The following is a 20,100-nucleotide window of genomic DNA, read 5'->3' as shown; positions in this document are numbered from 1 at the left end:
TGTGGGGTTATTATTACAAGATGTTTATAGCGACCTGGGTTCTTGTTGCAGTACCCCCTCACTTTTTGCCTGGTATGTGATGCATCTTTGGCTGAAGTGTACTGGATTCCTGCTAACCAGGTCTCCAGTACCAGTGTTCTTTATCTAAAAATGTTCAATTGTTTCACCATCCTCAGAAAGTCCCTAGTAAATGGTACCCCTGGTACCTAGGGCCTGAGGCACTAAAGAGGGTCCCTAAGTGCAGCATCACAAATTGTGCCATCCTAAGGGACCCCTCATCCAGCACATGCAAGGCTGCCATTGCAGGCTGCGTGTCTTGGTGCAGACAAAAGGGAAAACATGACACACATCCCTGAGTGCTATGTCCCCTAACATTGCTTGTAATATTTGGAAGTCACCCCCTACAGCAGGCTTGTCAGCCCTAAGGCAGGGTGCTGAACAATACATGTGAGGACATACCTGCATGAGCAGATATACCCCTGTGCTGGTCAGTCCTATTGCTACCAGTGCATGTGGACAGGGAAGCCATTTAAAAACATGTGCTGTACACTGGTGAAAACGGGTTTCCCAGCTTAATGATGGCTTCACTGAAAATAGGGATGTGTGGTATCACACATCTCATATTGATAAACCCACACTGATTTCAGAGATAATGTTACTAATACATGCACCCAGAGGGCACCTTGGTGGGGCTCTCTGAAAACCTACCAGCCTCTGGTGTGCTTCCTGACTGGTTTTTGCCGGCTTGCTACCCGAGACACTGTTCTAACCTCCTAGAGTGAGAACCTCTGCTCTTAGGAGGCCAAGAACAAAAGCCTGTCTGGGAAGAGGGTGTAACACCCCCTCCCACAGGTTGACCTGCCGATTAGCCATCCCAGGCCATCACGCTTCAAAGAGTTGCCGGCTCTGGAATGTGAGTCTGGCTCCCCTCACAGGAGAGGAAGCTACCCCACTCTGTCCAGGACCCTCTTTGCACCTGGAAAGACTTGAAAATTAGCTAATCAGATAGGCGTGCCACCTCCAGGCTACTACCACCCATAAGGTGGGCTACACTGAGGTGAAAAAGATTTCTCAGAAGTAGCCATCCTACTTAGGAATTCTGGGCCAGGATTATAGGGGGCGCAGTGACCCCAAAGGTCAATAGCCCATTAGCTAGTAACCTACACTACCCTAAGGCCCCTAAATTCAGTATTATGGGGAGTCCAAGGCAGCAGAGAAGGAGATCCTGATGACTTAAGAAGAGAGAGGACACCAAAGAGCTGCAAAAGCAGGGAGGACAGAAGAAGCAGCTGACCTGGTACCAGCCCCGCCGGCATCCATCATCAAAAACTGCGACAAAGTTGACTGGTCCTGCAGCTGTTGACTCGAGAAACTTGGGAGGGCTGCCTGCCTTTGATAAAGAACCAAGACCTCCTGTGGGACAGCGGAACTGTTCCTTGCATCTCACAGCAACTCCAAAAGAAAGGACTCTGAGGCCTTCGGAACCGCCAAAACCCGACAACTGAAGCCCCCCGTGCACCAGTTGCTCCAAGCCAGAGTCGAAGTGGGTCAGCGGTGTCATCAAGGCCCCTCAGCCCTCCAGAGCCTAAGTCCATTGTGGTTACATCCCTCGTGGACCCTCCAACGTTGCCTGCAGCCTCTGCACAGAAGCCCACTCTACTGCAATAACTCAGGTAAGGAAAAACCAGATGCCTAAGGACAACTCTGCATCAGTCGCTTTCGAGCCATGGAGCAGAGGACCAAAGGTGTCTCTAGTCCCCGGGCATCGTGAGGCCTGAGCCCGCCTGTTAGTTCAGCCCGACTGCCCTCCTAGCCAGAGCCTGCAACCTCTTTTCGCAGAGACTGGTCTCCATTGAATAACATTGGGCTCCAGATGCTGTTCTGCATTCTGAACCCAGCCGCCCTCGTGCCGCTGCTGATGTACTGTTGGTACTGCCTTGGACCTTGCCCCCCAATCACCTTAACTCCTGGAGATTGGTCCCGTAAGTCACTGTACTATACCTGTTGCAGAACTTGTACTTCCTTCCATAGAATAACATTGCAGAACTCAAAAATTGCACCGTGACCACTTTTTGAACTGGAAAGAATTTATATTTAAGAACGTACTTACCCGAATGATTTCTCTCTAATGCCTAAATATACATTTGCTATTTTTATAAATTGATATTGATCTCCTTCTTGAGTCGTGTGTGTCATTTATTGATCATTATGTCTATTTGCAGATGTCTTGCACTCCTCTCGGTTAGGACTAAGGCTGCTCGACCACACTACCCTTAATAGAGCATCTTGAAATTGCTAGAGCAAGCCCATGTACACTTATAAGGGAACCCCTAGACTCATTACACAGAATATCAGATTATTGATATATCACATAAGGAGCATGCTTCCTACATCTTTGATTTCAGTGAAGCCATCATGTAGCGGGGGAACTTGTTTTTGACTAGTGTCCAGCACGTGTACTTAAAATGGCTTCCCTGGTCACTTGTACTGGCAGTAATTGAACTGACCAGCACAGGGGCATATCTACTCATGCAGATATGTCCACACATACAGCATGGTGCACCCTGCCTTATGGATGTAAGGCCTGCTTTAAGGGAGACTTACACTGGCTGCATGCAGTGTCTGTAGGCATGGCACACAGGGATGGGTGCCATTTTGTTTTCACTTTTGTGTGCACCAAGGCCCGCAGCCCGCAATGGCAGCCTGCCTGTGCTTGGTGAGGGGTCTCTTAGGGTGGCACAATTCATGTTGCAGCCTTTAGGGTCCCACTTTAGTACCCCATGCCCTATACCTCACATACAGGAAGACAGCAGAACCAAAGAACGAGTATATTAATGCATTCTGTCTGCAAATCACAATATTGAAGGGAGACCAGGAAACAACCTCTAGTGACCGCATGTGTTCTCATAAGAAAACAAGTATCACGGTATACTGCTCTGGTGGCAAAAATGGAAAAAACAGGCATGTTAATGTTTTTGCTTGATCGATTGTGCGTGTACATTCTGGGTGAGATGCACTTAGATTACTCATTAAATCGGGATACATCGAGTCTCACTAGCTGATTGTTTTGAAACTTTCAGTGCAGAACCAAAGCTTAGATGTTAGTCCTGCATATTACAATAACAACTTGCATTTGATGAAGCCCTTACTACTGTTTTTACAAGCAGTGGAAAAAAACAGGCAATCATTTTACTATTCAATGTTATCAATATGGTAAGAAGGCAAAACTGAGTGTTCTATATGCTTTAATTGACACCTGCAGTGAGAAGTAATCTCCCAGGAAAGCACAGACTCACTCACTGGTTCTGTGTCTGACACCTCGGAGCAGTCTCACTCTGTTGTAGAGACCCACACCTGCAAAATACCCTTCCTTTTAGTATGTGATTCTAAAACCCTACAGTAAAGCGTTACTCAAAGAAAGTGAGTCTCAAACATTGGCGCACAGTCACATGGATGTCAAGTCCAATTATTGTCAACCTGAGGGGTATGTAGGCTCTCACTCACTAGCTGTATGTCTTAAAATACTGTCTCGCTTTTGTTCAATCTAAAAGTGCCAATTCACACTAAAAAACTTCCTTGTCTAATGAGCAACAAATGCTTATTAGAACTGCAACTTTGTTTCAAAATCTTCAGCATCAATCCTGCTGCCTCCAGGAGCCTGCAAAAACAACATCATGAAAGCATACATTTAATGTTGACAAGTGTGTTACAAGTGCCTCAGAATCATGTTGCTTTACACACGTTCTGCCATTTTTATATTTTCAGGAGCTAATGAAATAGAATGTATAAATATGTAAAGTCTGTAAATACCAGATAGATGTGGAGTGGGATGTAGAGGGGCATGTTGAGCCTACATATCACACCGGAACGCACAAAAATTAGCAATAACAATATTACCTTTATTAAACTCACAGCACACCTTTAGCTTACAGGCACTGTAACTGTATGGCTATATTATATATTTTTAAAAAACAAAGATTACAGGGACTTTAAAGTTAGTTTCAGAATTTACACACACAATACCATAGAAATTCAGCAGTTATAGTTAAAGTTATGTCAAGAAACTATAACTCATGTCCTAAGGTAACCATATCTCACGCCCCTACCATGCACAGTTTTCTCATCAATAATTTTATAGTTTTACAGCAAATGTTGCACTGATAATATCAATGAATATCAATGATGTCATGAGTGTTGTAATATGTGGGGTAATTAGCTATGCATGGCGAGGGCACACGTTATAGTTACCTTAGGGCAAGAGTTATAGTTTCTGACAGTTCTGGACATAACTGTAACTATAACTGCTGAATTTCTACGGTTTTGTGTATGTAAATCTTGTAATGTATGTATGTAAATTCTTACCCTAACTATAACGTTCCTGTAACCTTTTTTTTTTTTTTACTGAATTTGTAAGGTTTTTTAAATTCTATTTCGTAATCATAATGTCCCTGTAACCTTTGTTTTTTTTAGTGAATTTCTTCGTTTTTCAACGCAGTTGGGGGTTGGCAACAGGGCCTTCCCATATACAGCCAACCCCATGTTGCGCAAAGCTTTTGGCCATGCCTGGTGGGGAGTTGGCCAGAGGACCTGGCAGCATGCATCCAACCCCATGCCGCACACACAGCCTTTGGCCAAGCCCTATAGCCAATCCCCCAAAAGCAGCCATCCTGTGATGGGGGCATGCAGATTTCGCCCCAGAGACCACATCCCACGGGGTCTGCCACATTTTTTGGGGGGGGTCAGGTACTTAGCCCCCCTCCCCGGCCCGTATTTCGGGCCCGGGACCCCATCTGCTGGGGCTCTCCTAGATTGTAAATGGGGAAGGGGGCACGCAATCCCCTTCCTCTGGCCTATTTTGACCCTGGGAACTCCATCAACTGCAGCCCAGCCATTGTGTGTAGGGGCAGGGGCCCTGCAGCCCCACTCCCAGGGCCAATCATGGCCCCAGGGACCTGACCATTAATAGGTGGGTACCCAGGGTACCCACTGCATATTTAAAAGGGGGAAGGGGGCATGCATCCACCCTTCTGAGCCCATAATAGCCCTGGGGACCCCATCCCCTGGGGCACGCCCATTAAATGGTGGGTGCCCTGGAGCCCACCCAGTGCACCCACCATATGCAGCCCCCTTCCCCGGGCCAATATTAGCCCCAGGGACTCCATCCCCAAGGGTCTATGTAATAAATATTTGTTGAGGGGAGCTGCATGGCACTCCTCCCTGGGCCAATTTCAGCCCAGGGGACCCCATCTCCTGTGGCGCTGTCACATTATCAATGGGGAGGGGTGCTACGGGCCAATTGTGGCCCTGGGGATCCCATCCTCTGGAGCCCAGCTAATTACTGAAGTGTGGGGGGAGCAGTGTGGCCCCCTCCCAGGGCCGATCAATTTTGACCCCAGGGACCTTATCTACGCGGCCCAGACAGCAACAGGTGGGTGCCCTGCAAGTCACCCACCCAGGGCACCCACTTCCTTTTTGTTGGAGGGGAATGATGAATCTGACTCCGACCACTGACAATTTGACGGCTGATAGTTCATATACCCAATGGCAATATGGTTGGTAGTGAATGATGGAGGATTTTGGCCCCAGATACAATGGCATTGAAAAGTGATGGCTGTGGGGAGGGAAACCCGGGGCAATGAGTTATGAATGATCAGTGCTTGGGAAGTGTGTTTTGGGGTACCAATGAGATATTGTTTGCACTGTGACTTTTATACCATTGGAAATGTACAGCAGAGTAATTGTCATTACTCTTTCATGCAGGTTTTTAATCGTCTAGCTGTCAACTGTGTGGGAGATTGTGTAGATCTTGTTTCCAGACAGTGCACATAAGTCTAATACAATGCTGCTGGCCCGCTATGGATATAAAGAGTAATATGTCCTGTGTTTGCATGGTGGAGTGTCTGGTTTGGGATGAAGTGGCATTGAATATGCAGCCTTTGTATTTGGTGCAAAGACATTTAATAGCACCGGCCGTGGACCGCTGAGCAGAGCTTTTGGCACCTACTTATTATTTTACAAATTAAGCACCTTTTCTGTTATTTGTTACCTTTGGGTATCTGAATGGTAGTTGGTTCAGATGTGTCAGTACTAGTCGATCTCAAGTTAGTGATTTGGACAGCAGCTTCCTGTGAGAGGAAAAGAACAGTTAAAAGCTGATAAGTAGACACACAGTACTATGTAGTTAAAAGAGTTTTCCCACGTGAACCGTTATCTCCATCTAGTATGGTGGTACCTTGTGAAAGTGCCTCCTTCCAAACGGATCACCAATTGCATGGTCTAAACACACATATGTGCTTAGAAAATCAAGTGTCACTCCCTAACTTACCAGGTTTTACCTCTTGAATGAGTAAGACCTAGATTGGTAAGATCACACTGTTCCTCTTCAATAGCTTTTAAACTTGTCTACCATCTTGTCAGTTCTGTCATATCCATGATTCCATGATTAAGATCTGTAAACCAGAGGGACCCTGACCCATACCCTCATGACTGAGGGATTTTGACTGAGATCCTTCTGTCTCATCTTACTGTGGTATTATGATTGTGGACAATACCCTCATAATCCATGTGCATGCCTTAGTATCTTTTACTATAGTATTCTTGTAGTCATTGTTAGATCTGGGGGTCTCTAGTTGGCAGGGTAGGTACCACTGTCCAAGTAGGGACCCTTGCTTCTAGTCAGGGAAAGGGGGATACACTGTTAAGATAACCCTTGCTCACCCTCTAGGTAGCTTGGCCTGAGCAGTCTAGGCTATCAAATCAATGTGTAAAGTATTTGTACCAACACTCACAGTAACACAGTGAAAACACCACAGATTTACTCCACACCAGTTTTAGAAAAATAAGGTATCTTTACTAAAAACTTCACAAGACCAAATACTACAGAAAAACCAACATACAATTCAAAAAGGTTACTTTAAAGATAGTTCAAGAGTTTTCAGAAAGTACTCCAGGATGTAAAAGTCAGTGTCCTGCACAATGCGACTCTCAATGCACAAAATGCGACACTCTCGTGCCCAACAGTACCTGTAGTTGCGATAAGGTTCCCAAAAGCTATAACAAAGAAGATGGCAAAGGCGATGCGATACTCCTGAGATCTTGGGGAGGCTTTGCAGCAGCCCTGCTTCACGCAGCAGAGGTGGATGCGCCGGCTCCGATCTGTAGGGGGAGGATGCGATGACTTTGGCTTTCGTTGCGTAGGTTTCTTAGGGGGAAGCTTCAGGCACAGGTATGATGCGACGATCTTCGATGCGGCGCGATGCGCGGCGCAGTGCAGACTTCTGGCACTGCAACCCTCGATGCGTCGCGGTGCGCGGCACGACGTTGACTTCTGGCGCCGCAACCGCCGATGCGTCATGGGACGGGACTCTGCGTCGACACACGCAGCGACTGGATACTTTCACGCACCGGCAGTGGTGCGGCCCGCAACTGGTTCTGCGACGACCCTCGCAGCGCCAGGAATCTTCACGCACCGGGACGATGCTCGACGCACTCGGCGATGCGGGGACTCCCAGTGCTGCGATGACGCCGCGATGAAATTCTCCTCGCACTCTCGTTCTTGCGACTCGCAATCGGATGATGCGTTGGGTACCAGTTACTCTTTTTCACGCTTCTGCTTTCCAGCTCCCAAACACAGCAAAACGACCTCCTTAGGCCCCAAGGCTAGGCACGCACTCCAAGGCAGGTCAGAACTCCCTCAGTAGAGTTCCAGGGGGAGCTGGTGGTGTAGTCCTTTTGTTCCTGGGACTTCTTAACAGGGAGCCAGCTCTTCTCAGGCCCTTGGAGATCAGAATCAAAAGAAGGGGACACAGCAAAGTCCTTCCCCTCTCCTTGGCAGCAAAGCAAAACAGCAAGAAGGCAGTCTTCTCCTCTTCAGTCCTTTTCAGCTTTCTCCTTGGCAGAGGTTCCTTCTTAGTTCCACAGTGATCTAAAGTTTAGGTGTCTGGGGTCCTCTTCTTGGTGAGCAGTCTAAATATCGAAAATTTAATTTCGACCTACAATAATATCGAGTCTAGAATATAGAAGGGACAGAGTATCGATGTCAAGAATATCGATGGACAGAATATCGACCCTAAGGTAAGTAATATCGATTTTTTCCATATCGATGTTAGTAATATTGAAGTTAGTAATATCGATATGAAATATATCGATGTTACTAATATCGATGTCACTAATATCGATATGTATAATATTGCTATGTATTTTATTATGTATTTAATATGTATGTGTTAATTATTTTTTGTTAAGTGTTCAACTGGTTTTAAAATATATGTATACAATTTTTATATGTTAATAATGTTTTTTTTAAATTAATTTTGTGTTTTAGTACCGTAGCGGGTTGTGGGTTTAAAGGGGAATAGGGTGGGAAGTAATTTAATTATATGAATTTAATTATACATTTTTGGGAATTATAAATTAATTTTAAATAATTTTTGCGTTTAAATTCTGTAGCGGGTTGTGGGTTTATAGGGGAATAGGGTGGGAAGTAATTTAATTGTAATTAAGTAATATTTTTATTTATTTATTGGTATTGATAATTATATTTTTGTTAATTAAGTATTAATTGGTAATTAATTTTTATTAATTGGTAATTCGTTTTTATTAATTGATTAATTGATAATTATGTTAACTGTATTATTTTATAATTTGAGTGTTTCGTGCGTTTATAGGGGAATAGTGTTGGAAGTAATTGAAATCTAATTAAGTAATTATTAAATTTGTTGCTGGGTATTGATAATTAATTAATTGGAGATTAATTATTAATTGGTAAATATTTTAAATTTTAATATTTTGTTTATGAAAATTGGGTTATTGTAGATTAATAATCAATTGGTAATTAGATATGTTTAAATATTATTTATTGATATTTCTAAATAATATATTAATAGGTAATTATTAATTGGTAATTAATGTATAATAATTATTATTTTTGGTATAAAAATATGCAATTGTTTAATATTTTTTAATTGGTAATTAAAGTTTGATAATTATTGTTTGGTATAAAAAATGTAATTGTTCAATATTTTTTAATTGGTAATTAACATTCATTAATTATTATTTATTGGTATTTATTAATAATGTATTGCTAATTAATTATTTGTTGGTAGTTATGTTTTTAATAAATATCTATTGGTATTTGTAAGTGAATTTGAGTTATTTAATAATTACATTATTAATTATTTTAAAGAATTATTGTATTTATAAGTATGTTATTTTTAACTTCTAAGCTATCCAACACTTTCCCTACTGTTGCACTCTCTGGAGTTAGAATAGTAATTTTTACCCCTACGCAATCCAACACTTTCCCTACTGTTGCACTCTCTGGAGTTGGAGTAGTAATTTTTAACCCTACGCTATCCAACACTTTCCCTACTGTTGCACTCTCTGGAGTTGGAATAGCAATTTTTACCCCTACGCTATCCAACACTTTCCCTACTGTTGCACTGTCTGGAGTTGGAATATTAATTTTTACCCCTACGCTATCCAACACTTTCCCTACTGTTGCACTCTCTGGAGTTGGAATAGTAATTTTTACCCCTACGCTATCCAACACTTTCCCTACTTTTGCAGTGTCTGGAGTGGGAATAGTAATTTTTATCCCTACGCAATCCAACACTTTCTCTACTGTTGCACTCCCTGGAGTTGGAATAGTAATTTTTACCCTTACGTTATCCAACACTTTCCCTACTGTTGCACTGTATGGAGTGGGAATTGTAATTTTTACCCCTACGCCATCCAACATTTTCCCTACAGTTGCACTGTCTGGAGTGGGAATACTAATTTTACCCCTACGCCATTCAACACTTTCCCTATTGTTGCACTCTTTTGAGTTGGAATAGTTATTTTTACCCCTACGCTATCCAACACTTTCCTTACTGTTGCACTCCCTGGAGTCGGAATAATAATTTATACCTCTACGTTATCCAACACTTTCCCTACTGTTACACTATCTGGAGTGGATATAGTAATTTTTAGCCCTCCGCTATCCAAAATTTTCCTTTCTGTTGTTTTTTGGAGCTGGAGTAGTAGTTTTATTGTCTCTGCTATTTAATATTTTTTTTATTATTTTAGCTAATGTAGTATATAATTAATTTTAACAATATTTAAATTAAATGTAATTTTTTTAATTTGTTATATATAATTATTTAATTTGTATTTATGTTATTGTTTTATGTGTGTAATGTTTTTGCAATTTTTAATATTTTTAAATAATTTATAATTTATTAAAATAATTATAAAAACATTATTAAGTAAGTATATATATATTATATAATATATGTATATGTTTAATTATTTTTTCATTACATTATATTGATTAATTATTCATTTTTAACATTATGAAATATATTTAATTATGTTTATTTTATTTATAAGTATTATTATGTTTATTTTACATATTTTTTGTAACCAAAAAAAACCCCAATATTTTTAAAAACGAGATTTTTGACATCGATATTTTATTTTCGATATTTTTGTACTTACCATGTTGTAGATAGGATGTCGATATTCTTGACATCGATATTTTTGTTGCGATATTTTTGTAGGTTGAATTTCTGACCTTCGAAATTTTGTCAGAGATCCCCTCTTCTTATATCCCTCCAAGTCTTTGTCTCTCTTTGTTTCAGTGGGGGGATTCCCCTGCTCAAACCGGTTCCTGGGTGTGCTCTGCCCTGGAGCACCTGGTTCCTTTCAGAGTGAGGGGCAGGGTCGTTAGACGCTCAGCAGGAGATGGAGCCTTCTTTGTGCTGGCAGAGGCAGAGTCCTCAGCCTGGCCAGCAGGGGGTGGAGCCAGCATTGTGCTGGCAGAGGCAGGCCTACTCAAACTCAGGGGCTACTCCTCCCACCCATCTAGAGCAGATCTCCCTATTCACCCTGCTGCTGACTCATCCAGACTGCTGGAGCAATCTAGCCCATCATATGACACCAGTCAGCCAATCTGCACCCAGGCACACAGGAAGGTTAAACAGGAGAATAGCTACTTTCTAAAAAGTGCTATTCTCACACAGTGAATTTAAAAACCATCTTGCTAAAAAGATGTATAATTAAATTCTGAACACAAATATACCAAACTTGGATTTTCTATCTTGCCTTTAGGGGAAGATAGGCATGTAAACAGCCTCCCCCATTCTGTCCTATGGGCAAGATAGCCTCTCAGCAGTGAAGAACGAAAATGGCTGTAATTCACTACCAGGGCATGTTACACACCTCAGTACATGCCCTACCTTTCAGATACACTGCACCCAGCCCAGGGGGGTACCTAGGGCCACCATAGGGATGCCTGACATGTACAGAAAGGGAAGGATAAGGCCTGGTCAGTGGTTGCACTGGCCAGGTCAACATGGAAGTCCTGGACTGCACATAGGCACTGCAAGCAGGCCTAAGACATCATTTTAGCGCTACTCCTGTGGGTGGCACAATCAGTGCTGCAGGCCCACTATTAGCATTTGAATCACCAGCCCTGGCACATTCAGTGCACTTTACTAGGGGCTGACAGGTGAAACAAATATACCAATCATGGATAACCAATCAATATAACAATTTACCTAGGGAGCACTTGCACTTTGACACTGATCAGCAGTGGCAAAGTGCCCAAAGCATCTAAACCAGCAAAAACGAAATCCAGCATAGCGTCAAAAATACAGGTGGTAGAGGCAAAAAAGTCAGGGGTAACCACGACAAAGATGCCAGGTCTAACACGTGTCCCCTCCAGCTGCAAGTGGGGAGAACTACCCACCCTCTTGGGAGTTCTCATCGCTAAGGCGGAAAAACCTGGACAGACCATCAGCGTTGGCGTGTTCTGTACCGGGTCCCTGTAGGGAGATGGACCACCTCAACAGCTTTGGGTTTTCACCCTTCATTTGCATTAACCATCTGAGGGGCTTGTGGTCCGTCTGAATCCGGAAGTGAGTCCCAAACAAGTAGGGTCTCAGCTTCTTCAGAGCCTAGACCACAGCAAAAGCTTCCCTCTCAATCGCACTCACCTCTGTTCCCTGGGAAGTAGCCTCCTGCTAAGGAAAGCTACAGGTTGGTCCAATTCCTCATCATTTAGTTGTGAGAGCACTGCTCCCACTCCATGCTCAGAAGCGTCTGTCTGCACTATGAATTCCTTGAAGAAGTCAGGCGCCTTGAGTACAGGGGCTCTACACATGGCCTCCTTCAGGGCATCAAAAGCTTCTTGGCAGGCACTGGTCCAAATCACTCTCTTGGGTAACTTCTTGGAAGTTAGTTCTGTCAAGGGAGCAACAATGGTGCCATACCCCTTGACAAAACGGCGATAGTACCCGGTGAGTTCTAAGAAGGCTCTCACCGCTGTCTGGGTCTTGGGGGGTTCCCAAGCCCGGATGGTATCTATCTTGGCTTGTAGGGGCGCCACCTGGCCGCTTCCTACCTGGTGTCCCAAATACACCACCGAACCCTGCCCTATCTGGCACTTACTGGCCTTGATAGTGAGGCCTGCACTGTGCAGAGCCTTCAACACTGCGCAGAGGTGTTGCAAGTGTTCTTCCCAAGTGGAGCTGAACACAGCAATGTCATCCAGATATGCGGCGCTGAATTGCTCCAGCCCAGACAGTACCTGGTTGACCAGTCTCTGGAATGTGGCAGGGGCGTTCTTCAACCCAAAGGGCATGACACGGAACTGGAAGTGCCCCTCTGGCGTTGAAAACGCAGACCTCTCCTTGGCCCCATCAGTTAAGGCAATCTGCCAGTACCCAGAAGTTAAATCAAACGTACTGAGGTAGTTGGCAGCTCCCAACCGATCCACAAGCTCATCAGCTCTGGGGATGGGGTGTGCGTCAGTCTTCGTGACCGCATTGAGCCCACGGTAGTCCACACAAAACCTAAGTTCTGGAGTGGCACCTGGCGCAGCAGCTTTTGGTACAAGTACCACTGGGCTAGCCCAGGGGCTGCTGGAGGGCTCAATCACCCCTAGTTCCAACATCTTAGAAACCTCCTTCTTGATGCTGGCCCTGACCTTGTCAGCCACCCGGTAAAACTTTTGTTTCACAGGCATGCTATCTCCCGTGTCCACATCATGGACACACCAGTTGGTGATACCGGGGGTCAGGGAGAACAGAGATGCAAACTGACCCAACACATGGCGACAGTCCCTCTGCTGTTCTGGGGTCAGGGTGGGCGAGAGGACCACTCCATCCACTGACCCATCTTGCTCCTTAGCTTCCAGGAGGTCAGGAAGAGGATCGCTATCCTCCTCCATCCCTGAATCTGTAGCAAGTAGCATTGTTATTTCAGACCTCTCAAAATGGGGTTTGAGGCGGTTCACATGTAGGACCCTCATGGGGTCCCTAGGAGACCGCAAGTTGACCAGGTAGGTCACTTCACTCTTGCGCTCCACCACCTCATATGGCCCAGTCCACTTGTCTTGGAGCGCGCAAGGCTCCACTGGCGCCATCACCCACACCATCTGCCCAGGTTGAAATTCCACCTGAGTGGCATGCTGGTCATACCATCTCTTCATCTCATCCTGGCTGGCTTCCAGGTTCGCCTGAGCGAGGGTCCTGAAGCGCTGTGTCTGGTTGCGAATGGCCAGCACATAGCTGAACACATCCTGGGGGTTTTCCCAGGGCATTTCTCCCAACCCTCCTTCACCAGACTGAGAGGTCCTCTAACAGGGTGCCCGTACAAAAGCTCAAAGGGACTGAACCCTAGAGACTTTTGTGGTACCTCCCTGTAGGCAAATAATAGGCATGGCATTAAGACGTCCCACTTCCGTCTCATGGGCTCTGTCAGCCCCATGATCACAAGGAAATATCAAGGACCCCCTGATACATGATCATGCCTTTCAGGGACTGGTTGAACCTTTCAACCAACCCATTTCCTTGAGGGTGGTAAGGAGTGGTGAACTTATAAGTTACCCCACACTCCTCCCACAGAGACTTCATATACCTGGAGATGAAGTTGGTACCCCGGTCAGATACCACCTCTCTGGGGAAAGGGGAAACCCACACGGGAAAAGATCCCCATCAACGCACGGCCCACCACCGGGGCTGTGGTTGTCCTGAGAGGGATAGCCTCCGGGTACCGGGTGGCATGATCCACCAGGACCAGGATGAACCTGTTGTCCAAGGCTGTCCTGGGATCCAGTGGCCCCACAATATCTATCCCCACCCGCTCGAAAGGGGTGCTCACTACAGGAAAAGGCTGGAGAGGGCCTTTGCACTTCCCTCCAGCCTTGCCACTTGCCTGGCAGGTCTGGCATGATCTACAAAAGGAACCGACGTCAGTCTTCATCCCGGGCCAGTAAAAGTGGGTGGCAAGCCTTTATCGGGTCTTGTCCTGCCCGAGATGTCCTGCAAGAGGCACGTCGTGAGCAAGACCCAGTAGGAAGTCTCTGAACCCTGCGGGTACCACCAGGGTACGTGATCCACTGGGCTCAGCAAACCTAGGCTCACTGTACAACAAGTAATTTCCCAGTAGAGAAAGAAGTTCTTTGGATCAGCACCTGCTGCCTGGTCTGCAGCCTGGTGCCGCAGACCTTCAAGAGTAGGGCATGTCTTCTGCGCTCGGCAGAACTCCTCTCTGGAGGGACCACCCTCTTGCTGCCAATGGGTCAGCTCAGGTATGTCTCCCAGCTCAGCTACCTGTTCCCCTGTAGGCTCCAGGGCTTCCCCCTCAGGGTCTGCGCCTTCCTGGACCGTGGGAACAGCGGGGGTGGACGCACCACGCCCCTTGCCCTTCCTCTTTCTGGCAGGGACCTGGGCCACTGTTTCAGGCTCCAGGTCTGCTTCATAACCCTGTCTGGCTGCCATGGACCGAGTGGTCACACAGACCCACTCAGGCAAACCCAACATCTCCAAATGAGCCTGGCGTTCCACCTCCTTCCATGGGGAACTCTCCAGGTCATTACCTAGCAGACAGTCTACGGGCATGGATTGACTCACAACAACTCTGAGAGGACCTGAGACCCCCCCCCCCCCCCACTCAAAGAGAACATGTGCTACCTTGCAAAGGCGCACGGAGTTGTCAGCTGACACTACAGGGTGAAGTACATCGGGAATGATCAGCTCCTCAGGGACCCACTGACACCTGACCGTAGTCACACTGGCTCCAGTGTCCCTGAGAGCCTCCACCCTCTTCCCATTGATGGTCACCCACTGCCTGTACTTCTTAGTGTTATCTGGGACATGGGTTTCCTGGACCATCTCTGTGTCTCCTAAAGAGACAAGGGCCATAACTGCTAATCCCTCCAAATCACTAAATTAAATCCCCACCAAAAGCTACACTAGCTATACCCGGTGGTGGAGCACCAGAGGGTGCCTGGGATTTCTTGGGACACACAGGGGATTTGTGACCCAATTCCTGACAGTGATAACACTTAATGGGACCCCTGTTATCCGACCTGCCCTTAGGGGGCCAGGTTGGTTTGGGTTTTGACTTGGGGGGCTGGGACTGGTTACCCTGGGAACTGTTTTGGGGCCCTTGTGAGAACACCTTTTGGTTACCCTTGTCCCCCCCACTCTTCTGCTGGGGACCCTGCCCACCTTTGGCTATGGTACCCACAATTCCTCTGTGGACCCTGGTACTGGTCCAGCGGTCCGCCTCCTTAGCAAGCTCAATGGGGTCCGTCAGCTTACTGTCTAAAAGATGCTGGCGCAGCTCTGGAACACAGACTACTCAAGAGCTCCCAACTAATTTAATGTAACAACCCCTTATAATCAGTTACCTTGCTGCCCTTCATCCAACTTTCCAGTGCCCGCGAGTACAGATTCACACACTCCATCCAAGTCTCAGACTCTTTCTTCTTGGAGTTCCTAAACTGCAGTCTATACTGTTCTGGAGTAAGTCCATACCTGAGACATAGGGCCTCCTTCATATTGGGATAGGTCATAGCACCTGCTAATTCTAAGGGCTCTAGAGCACTCCTCCCAGAAGCCTCAAAATGTTTCCACAGGCCCGCCCCCCAATGCTGTTCAGACACACCATTCATTCTCAACGCTATTTCATATGAGGTAAACCAGGCATAGATATCCTCACTCCTATTATAATTCTGTACCAAATCCTTGGGGATATATACTTTACCCCCTGCACTGGCTGTGCGCTGCCACCATTGGAACCGGACTCCGCCTTCTTGGCCTTGATATCCAGTTCTCTCATGCTCACTTCATGAGCCAGAAGCAATTTCTTCTCTTCCAAGGCACAGGCATTCTTGCTCTCCTCCGCCGCCTTTTCCTTCTCTACTTCCAATTGCTTCATTTTCATTATTTCCAATTCATGGTTTCTCACCCTTTGATTCTCCTCAAACTCCTCTGGAGTGAGCCCCCTACTGGAATGGGAGCTGCCAGCCCTTGAGACTGGTCCGACTACGGGCAGATCTTGGGGAACAAAACCATTCTCTTCATTAACATCAACTTCCTCTTGGGCCTCCCACCAGGCCTTCAAGACTCTTTGTAGCACCTCCTTTCTAGATCCGCTTTTCACAGGGCACAAGGTCTTTACAGAATTGCTTGAGCTCCTCAACTTTGTACGAATACAGATCCTCAATGGAAAACTCCAATTCTGCCCTCTCACTTGTTGCCACCTGAGACATGATGCTCTTGAAGAGTTACTCAAAAATAGAATAAAAAAAAATACAGTATGTGGTTGTAGAATGGTCTGCACTTAAACTAGTGATGTACACCAATTACTGTGGGTCAAGTACAAATACAAGTTCAATCCTCACCGCTGACCACCAATGTTAGATCTGGGGGTCTCTAGTTGGCAGGGTAGGTACCACTGTCCAAGTAGGGACCCTTGCTTCTAGTCAGGGAAAGGGGGATACACTGTTAAGATAACCCCTGCTCACCCTCTAGGTAGCTTGGCCTGAGCAGTCTAGGCTATCAAAGGCAATGTGTAAAGTATTTGTACAAACACCACAGATTTACTCCACACCAGTTTTAGAAAAATAAGGTATCTTTACTAAAAACTTCACAAGACCAAATACTACAGAAAAACCAACATACAATTAAAAAAGGTTACTTTAAAGATAGTTCAAGAGTTTGCAGAAAGTACTCCAGGATGTAAAAGTCAGTGTCCTGCACAATGCGACTCTCCATGCACAAAATGCGACACTCTCGTGCCCAACAGTACCTGTAGTTGCGATAAGGTTCCCAAAAGCTATAACAAGGAAGATGGCAAAGGCAATGCGATACTCCTGAGATCTTGGGGAGGCTATGCAGCAGCCCTGCTTCACGCAGCAGAGGTGGATGCGCCGACTCCGATCTGTAGGGGGAGGATGCGTTGACTTTGGCTTTCGTTGCGTAGGTTTCTTAGGGGGAAGCTTCACGCACAGGTACGATGCGACGATCTTCGATGCGGCGCATGGCGCAGCGCTGACTTCTGGCGCTGCAACCCTCGATGCGTCGCGGTGCACGGCGCAGCGCTGACTTCTGACGCTGCAACCCTCGATGCGTCGCGGTGCGCGGCGTTGACTTCTGGTGCCGCAACCCTCGATGGGTCACGGGACGGGACTCTGCGTCGACACACGCAGCGACTGGATACTTTCACGCACCGGCAGTGGTGCGGCCCGCAACTGGTTCTGTGACGACCCTCGCAGTGTCAGGAATCTTCATGCACCGGGACGATGCTAGACACACTCGGCGATGCGGGGACTCCTGGTGCTGCGATGACGCCGCGATGAAATTCTCCTCGCACTCTCGTTCTTGCGACTCGCAATCGGATGATGCGTTGGGTACCAGTTACTCTTTTTCACGCTTCTGCTTTCCAGCTCCCAAACACAGCAAAATGACTTCCTGAGGGCCCAAGGCTAGGCGAGCACTTCAAGGCAGGTCAGAACTCCCTCAGCAGAGTTCCAGGGGAGCTAGTGGTGAAGTCCTTTTGTTTCTGGGACTTCTTAACAGGGAGCCAGCTCTTCTCAGGCCCTTGGAGATCAGAATCAAAAGAAGGGGACACAGCAAAGTCCTTCCCCTCTCCTTGGCAGCAAAGCAAAACAGCAAGCAGGCAGTCTTCTCCTCTTCAGTCCTTTTCAGCTTTCTCCTTGGCAGAGGTTCCTTCTTAGTTCCACAGTGATCTAAAGTTTAGGTGTCTGGGGTCCTCTTCTTATACCCCTCCAAGTCTTTGTCTCTCTTTGTTTCAGTGGGGGGATTCCCCTGCTCAAACCGGTTCATGGGTGTGCTCTGCCCTGGAGCACCTGGTTCCTTTCAGAGTGAGGGGCAGGGTCGTTAGACGCTCAGCAGGAGATGGAGCCTTCTTTGTGCGGGCAGAGGCAGCAGGGGGTGGAGCCAGAATGGTGCTGGCAGAGGCAGCCCTACTCAAACCCAGGGGCTACTCCTCCCACCCATCTAGAGCAGATCTCCCTATTCACCCTGCTGCTGACTCATCCAGACTCCTGGAGCCACCTAGACCATCACATGACACCAGTCAGACAATCTGCACCCAGGCACACAGGAAGGTTAAACAGGAGAATAGCTACTTTCTAAAAAGTGCTATTCCCACACAGTGAATTTAAAAACCATCTTTCTAAAAAGATTTATAATTAAATTCTGAACACAAAGATACCAAACTTGGATTTTCTATCTTGCCTTTAGGGGAAGATAGGCATGTAAACAGCCTCCCCCATTCTGTCCTATGGGCAAGATAGCCTCTCAGCAGTGAAAAACGAAAATGGCTGTAATTCACTACCAGGGCATGTTACACACCTCAGTACATGCCCTACCTTTCAGATACACTGCACCCACCCCAGGGGGGTACCTAGGGCCACCATAGGGATGCCTGACATGTACAGAAAGGGAAGGATAAGGCCTGGTCAGTGGTTGCACCGGCCAGGTCGACATGGCAGTCCTGGACTGCACATAGGCACTACAAGCAGGCCTAAGACATCATTTTAGCGCTACTCCTGTGGGTGGCACAATCAGTGCTGCAGGCCCACTAGTAGCATTTGAATCACCAGCCCTGGCACATTCAGTGCACTTTACTAGGGGCTGACAGGTGAAACAAATATACCAATCATGGATAACCAATCAATATAACAATTTACCTAGGGAGCACTTGCACTTTGACACTGATCAGCAGTGGCAAAGTGCCCTAAGCACCTAAACCAGCAAAAACGAAATCCAGCGTAGCGTCAAAAATACAGGAGGTAGAGGCAAAAAAGTCAGGGGTAACCACGCCAAAGATGCCAGGTCTAACAGTCATAATCTTTCAAACAACTCTTATACCAGAACTGATCGGATTCAGAATCAATGAAAACCTTAAATAGATAAAGGTTCCTAGGTTTTTGCCTGACTGGGATAAATCTTGATCTAGAGTTCGTAACTCACTCTGGAAAATGCAGCAATTGTAATCTCTGCAGTACCTCTGATGAGCGTTCTTGCCAATATATACAACCACACCTTTTATGTCCTAACACCAGGCCTAAATTTTTCATTATCTCCAAGCTCCAGGTAACTGACGGTTTTGATTTGGGAACCTGCCTCAAAGGTACCCCCCAAAGATCCCTCCTAGTTGTGTTTATAAAATGAAAAAACAACAGTGCCGTAAAAGGATGTGACACTAGATTTTCTTATGCATGCCTTCTTGGTGATAAGACCACAAACTCACAGGAAAAGCATCCCTGTGGTTGCAAATGCCAATACACTAAATCATCTTTGCACTTTCTTTGTTGACTCAAAAATAAGCATCACAACTTACAGGGACATAGAGTATTAAACGGGCATATACAATGAACTTTAGAGGATGTTTGTGTCATGTTAACCACATACATCCAGGCATTAATTAACTTTGCTAAGATGAAGGAAGAGTATTCAAATACCTCATCAGTGTTCCTCTGGCCTATTACAGCTTCATAAGGAGGTGGTGGCTCCATCGGACAAAACACTTCAACCCCTTTCATCCTCGTGCCATAGATGTGAGGTAAGGGAATCACATCAGTGCCATGTATCCTAAAACCAACACACTGTATTACTTACCATTTTATGCAAATGAGGTTTATTATATCACATGCGTTTTTAGTTCCACAACCAAGCAGTATTTGTCGTATGGCAGGCTAAAACAGAGAAGCATCCCTAGGGTGTCAGCTGAGGTGTGACTACACTCTCCCAGACAATTCCAGAGGAAAGGAAAATTGATAGACATTTGACAAGAAGATCA

General features: G+C 46.1%; 1 protein-coding gene across 1 annotated transcript in view; it reads right to left on the bottom strand.

Moving 5' to 3' along the window:
• Nucleotides 1-20,100, bottom strand: part of ENTREP1 (endosomal transmembrane epsin interactor 1) — a 174,973-nt gene that overhangs the window by 38,156 nt on the left and 116,717 nt on the right. The window contains exons 7-8 of the mRNA XM_085633000.1: nucleotides 19,763-19,892; nucleotides 6,047-6,125 (exon numbers count right to left, since the gene is read on the bottom strand). Of these exons, the coding sequence (XP_085489126.1) occupies nucleotides 6,047-6,125; nucleotides 19,763-19,892 (209 nt within the window). The remainder of the gene's footprint in view (nucleotides 1-6,046; nucleotides 6,126-19,762; nucleotides 19,893-20,100) is intronic.

The sequence above is a fragment of the Triturus cristatus genome, chromosome 2_1 (assembly GCF_964204655.1).
Source record: "Triturus cristatus chromosome 2_1, aTriCri1.1, whole genome shotgun sequence".
In the NCBI taxonomy this organism is placed as follows: domain Eukaryota; kingdom Metazoa; phylum Chordata; class Amphibia; order Caudata; family Salamandridae; genus Triturus; species Triturus cristatus.
This window is presented reverse-complemented; position numbering and strand designations above follow the sequence as displayed.